At 37.4% G+C, this 4,802-nt stretch overlaps 1 protein-coding gene across 1 annotated transcript in view; it reads left to right on the top strand.

The window, feature by feature from the left end:
- Positions 1–3,670, top strand: part of KCNMA1 (potassium large conductance calcium-activated channel, subfamily M, alpha member 1) — a gene marked incomplete at both ends in the record, with an annotated part of 146,241 nt that extends 142,571 nt beyond the window's left edge. Inside the window, one exon of the mRNA XM_010153889.1 lies at positions 3,557–3,670. Within this exon, the coding sequence (XP_010152191.1) occupies positions 3,557–3,670 (114 nt within the window). The remainder of the gene's footprint in view (positions 1–3,556) is intronic.
- Positions 3,671–4,802: the final 1,132 nt, after the last annotated feature.

Raw genomic sequence — 4,802 nt, 5'->3', positions numbered from 1 at the left:
CAGGAATGTGGCCTGAAGGTGTACAATGTCTTGTGACTCCAACCATAGACACACAAAATCCTCAAGTACTCCATTTTTTCTTTCCTGAAAATATTCCAAGATTTTCATAGTTTTTAAAATTGGATTTTTAGAAGTGTCTATATTAAGCACAGACAAATAAATTAAAGATAGCAGATATTTCTCACATCTTCCAGGACCATAGGATGAAAAATACTAAGACATGAATCTGTTTTTCATTCAAGGAGAAAACAAAATCCCTTTAACATGCTTCCTGCATTTCAGACTGAATGCACTATGTGTGCAGTGTGCAATTACAGAGCTCCTGACAGTCTGTGTCTAACAGAAATGACACATTTACTTCAATCTAACACTGTCCTAGGAAGACGAATATTTGAAGGGTTACAGAGGTGGCTACAAATAGCCTTCGATGGAGAGCGTGCATGTGTGTTCCTCTGTTTGTGTGCACATTGTAGTAGACAGAGGGCAAGAAGGACTTACGCATTTGGATGCAGTTATGCCAACTTTTTTCAATTTGCTTTTAGCTGCTAGGGAAATACCGATCTACTCTTAACCATCTGAAGAGCCTGATTCACTGTAAGACATCTTGGGGAGTGCATCCTGAGATGGGGAGAGAAAAGCCTTCAGGAAAAAGGGAGAACCAGGGCTTCTAGGGATACTCCCAGAAGTGCAACCCTTAGAGTGCACGAGGGCAACATTAGTTTTCTCTGCTCTCAGATAAATGAGTGTAAAAAGTCTTGCTGTTGCCATTTTGACTTGTAATTCCGCAGAAGACCAAACTTGGCCTGCCCTTCAACAACTCAAGGAATCTAGGGATACTTGAGCTTTAATGTAGTGTGACAAAAGCCATGTCTTCCCTTTCCTGTAGAATAACAGAATGCAAAACTTAAACAGCGGAGCATTCTGCAGCAAGAGGTATCACACCTAATTATTCCTGCCCTTTGGAGTCCCACTTTAATTTTCTTGCTCTTGTGAGGGTTACCTCTAACTCATAAGCTGGTGCCTGAATGAACTCCATTAGTCTCATATTGTTTGTCTGAGAAATCCTAGGCTCTGCCATGCGGAAGTAAGCATTCGAAGAGACAGCATGGCTGTCAGTCTCAGTGCCAGACACAAGGAAACACTGGCAAACCAATGCCCTTTGGAGTCCCACTTTAATTTTCTTGCTCTTGTGAGGGTTACCTCTAACTCATAAGCTGGTGCCTGAATGAACTCCATTAGTCTCATATTGTTTGTCTGAGAAATCCTAGGCTCTGCCATGCGGAAGTAAGCATTCGAAGAGACAGCATGGCTGTCAGTCTCAGTGCCAGACACAAGGAAACACTGGCAAACCAATACCAGTTGGGAATGCAACTCACTGTCACCATGCTGGTCTTATTGAATTAGTTTCAGCACAAGTACTATTAAATGTGCAACTGATAACATTGCCAACATTTCCAATTGTCTCTAAGAAATCTGCTTTCTAAAGATTTTCTAGGTACTGCTAATATTGAATAGAATTCCTTTGGTGTCAGGTTTGCCTATGGCGATGTTTGTCTTGCAAGCCTGTTGCAGATACCACATCAACTTCTTTTCTCCTAAGGAATTTCTTCACAGATTTTTCACTCCCTTTTTACTTATCCTGTCCTTACTATCCTCACATTGTATTTAACTTTCATGCTATAGTAGAATGAAATTCATACTAGTATCTCCTGGAGGCCTAACTCCCTCTTCTCAGTAATTTTAGTTTTATTACATATAGATTTTATTTGTGATATAGACAAAACAGAGAGAGTACCGAATATCAAAAAAGAATTTAAATCCCATTAAATCAAGAAGTCCAGATCTAGTAGTCCTTACAGTTTGTCTTGTTTAGGGATAGTTTAACAGTGGTGGTAATTATCACCTCAAAAGAATCATAAATCCCTCAGGAAGACAATATAAACCCAGCACCATGTGTTAACTACTACAGTTTAGTTTACGGACTTCCTCATTCGTAAATTAGTCACCAAACTGAAGAAAGGTAAAGTAGATAATATCATATCATCTTCATCTTTATTCAGTAGCAGATGTACGTATCAATGAATATAACGCAGTGAAACAATATCCATACTTCAAGAAGATAATGAAGTTACATCAGGAATTCATTTGGGTGTAATTAATTTAGAATTGGACAGTATATGGAGAATTCAAAACTAGTTCAGACCAGTAATGACAGAGGATGCCCCTGGATGTCAGTTGTGAAGTCATATGTCCCTGCCCATGGCAGGGGAGTTGGAATTATGATCTTTAAGGTCCCTTCCAACGCAAACCATTCCAGGATTCAAAGAACTCGGGCATAATGTGGAAATTTTTTTTTTTTTTTCTCAGTAATGTCTGTTTTAAAGTGAGCTTGGCTCAGTCCCATTTCTAGCTGACAAATATTTGCCTAAAAATGCTGCCTTGACATTGGTCTACATGAAATGCTAAAGTCAAACTCTGGCTTCGCCATCACTTCTACAATAATGACATTAAATGACCATTCCCATGTTTTCTGTAGCTTTAATGGCCAAGATGGAATTCATTAGTCTCAAGTGCTAATTTCCAGTCCAACTGTTGCATGGACTTTTGTATAACTGCCTATTTTTCATTACTTACAATCAAACTTAGAAAGACTTCGCCTGGGTATTTTTTATTTCATACACACAAAAATATTAAAAAATGTTCAGTGTCAAGAGCTCCATTTCAAACTGTGTAGAGAATGAGGATGAAAACACAGTCTTTAGAGGTCAACCTTGCTGCTCTTCAGATCTTCTTGTTTCTTTGAGTGCTTGCCAATATATTTCCTCTCCCACCTTTGCTTCCTTTACATCCCCAAAGATATAAAACTCTTTCTAGTTTATTTTCAAACGTTCCTCTTATATACCATTTCAAAACCTTTGTCTTTCCTTCCGTCCTATCTTTTTTTTTTCTGGTGGAATGGACTGTTCCATCCTAGTATTCCTATAATCGTAATCCTCATGAAAACACACATTATGAATGGTACACCTGAAAAGAAAAAAATTAAAAACCCTATTTTGTTTAGGTTGTATTACTCCTGGAAAAAAGTTAGAAAATATTAAATCCTGCATTTTGTTCAAACCTAAAACCTGCTAATGGAAGCAGATTGTTCCAATACTCTTTAAATGCTAATTGAGGTTTAAGGAAAGGTGGTTGTTTCAGGATTATTTGAAATACTAATAGGACAAAATTAAACCTCTCTGACACAGGTCCTATCTTATTTATATTTAAGGAATTTAAGGAAGAATTAGTCTTTGCATTTTGCATGGTTTGATGAAAAGCCTACCTAAGATAACAAAATAAATTTTGGTTTATCCATTATCTGCTAAATATCTTACACTAGAAATGACCTGCATATCTGTGAAGTATTATGCTTTTAAAAATTAATTGTTGAAAATTAAGGCTTTTTTTTTTTTACCATACTTTTCTGGAAAAAAAAAAACAGAGATAGGGAAGTCACTGTTGGTGGGGATTTTTTATATACAGCTTTTCTACTTTTTTTTTTTTTTTTTTCTTTTAGGCTTTACACCCCCCGGGATGGATAGGTCATCTCCAGATAACAGTCCAGTCCATGGCCTGTTGCGTCAACCCTCCATAACAACAGGAGCCAACATCCCTATTATAACAGAGCTAGGTAAGAGCATCTCACATTTATCCTTTCATGTACGTTCCCATATCTTTTTCCCAATTCCCTTGATAAGCAATCTCAGGAAAATTACCTATATAGTATCTTACTCTGCTACATTTTCTCTTCTGATAACTGTTTCGAAATACTCCCTCTAAAGAAAGATTAGTAAGATTTGTTTCACTGAAATGTATTTCTCTCTTTCCTTCGGGTTTTTCTCCATTTTCTTAAATAAACACTCTATCAGACAAGATGCTTTTTACATAGTGTAACAAATAAGCAGGGGTCTTTGGGCCAAGGTTAGAAAAGAAGAAAACCACAGTAAGTATGAACAGACATTTCCTGTGCATTTAATCAATAGTAAGAGGCCATTTGTTTATTTCTTCATGGTCCAGAACTGTTTAATCATGTGTAACCAAACTCTGTATAATAGTATGAGACATTTTACTCCTGAGAATACGATGATGGTAGGTAACCAGGCTCTGATTTCCACTCTAGCTGTGGGTATTTATGTTGTCAAGTGGTGTGATGTGAAGTGCAGAAGCTGTTCTGTTTTTTTCATGGCAAATACAAACCTGATTTATGGTCCTTTGTCCTTTTATTTTCCTTTTCAGTTTTATTTTTTAGAGCTTTACCTGTCTTTTTCCCTTACTTTATTCTCTTTCTGTACTTTCTTTTCCCCCTAAATACTTTACTTATTAGCTAAGCCTGGCAAACTTCTGCCTTTGGTTTCAATCAGTCAGGAAAAAAACAGTGGAACCCACATTCTAATGATAACTGAACTGGGTAAGAAGTGCCTTTTTCCTTCACATCACTGTCTTATTTTCTGTTGTTCTTACTGTCATGAGCTTTTCTTTATTTATCTGGCTGTATCAGAGGGGCTACCCTCATGGCACTGCTTTTAATGTGTTTTATTTGTGGTTCTGGTTGGAATTGACTGTCTTTTTCTGGCCTTTCTTAATGATTCTGTTTTGGTTGTTTTGTTTTGTTTTGTTTTGTTTTTTCCACCCAGCATCAGTAAACCTTTGATCACACTCGTCTGACCTGCTGGCTGTTTTCATAGCACCTTCTCACCAATTCATTTCTTTTGGCCTGGATCCCCACCTCCCAACTCTCTTCCCACCCCCACCCCCCAATTTTT

This window comes from Eurypyga helias, unplaced genomic scaffold (assembly GCF_000690775.1).
Source record: "Eurypyga helias isolate BGI_N326 unplaced genomic scaffold, ASM69077v1 scaffold5886, whole genome shotgun sequence".
Taxonomy (NCBI): Eukaryota; Metazoa; Chordata; class Aves; order Eurypygiformes; family Eurypygidae; genus Eurypyga; species Eurypyga helias.
The sequence above is the reverse complement of the archived record's forward strand: the minus strand, read 5'-3'. Positions and strand labels throughout refer to the sequence as shown.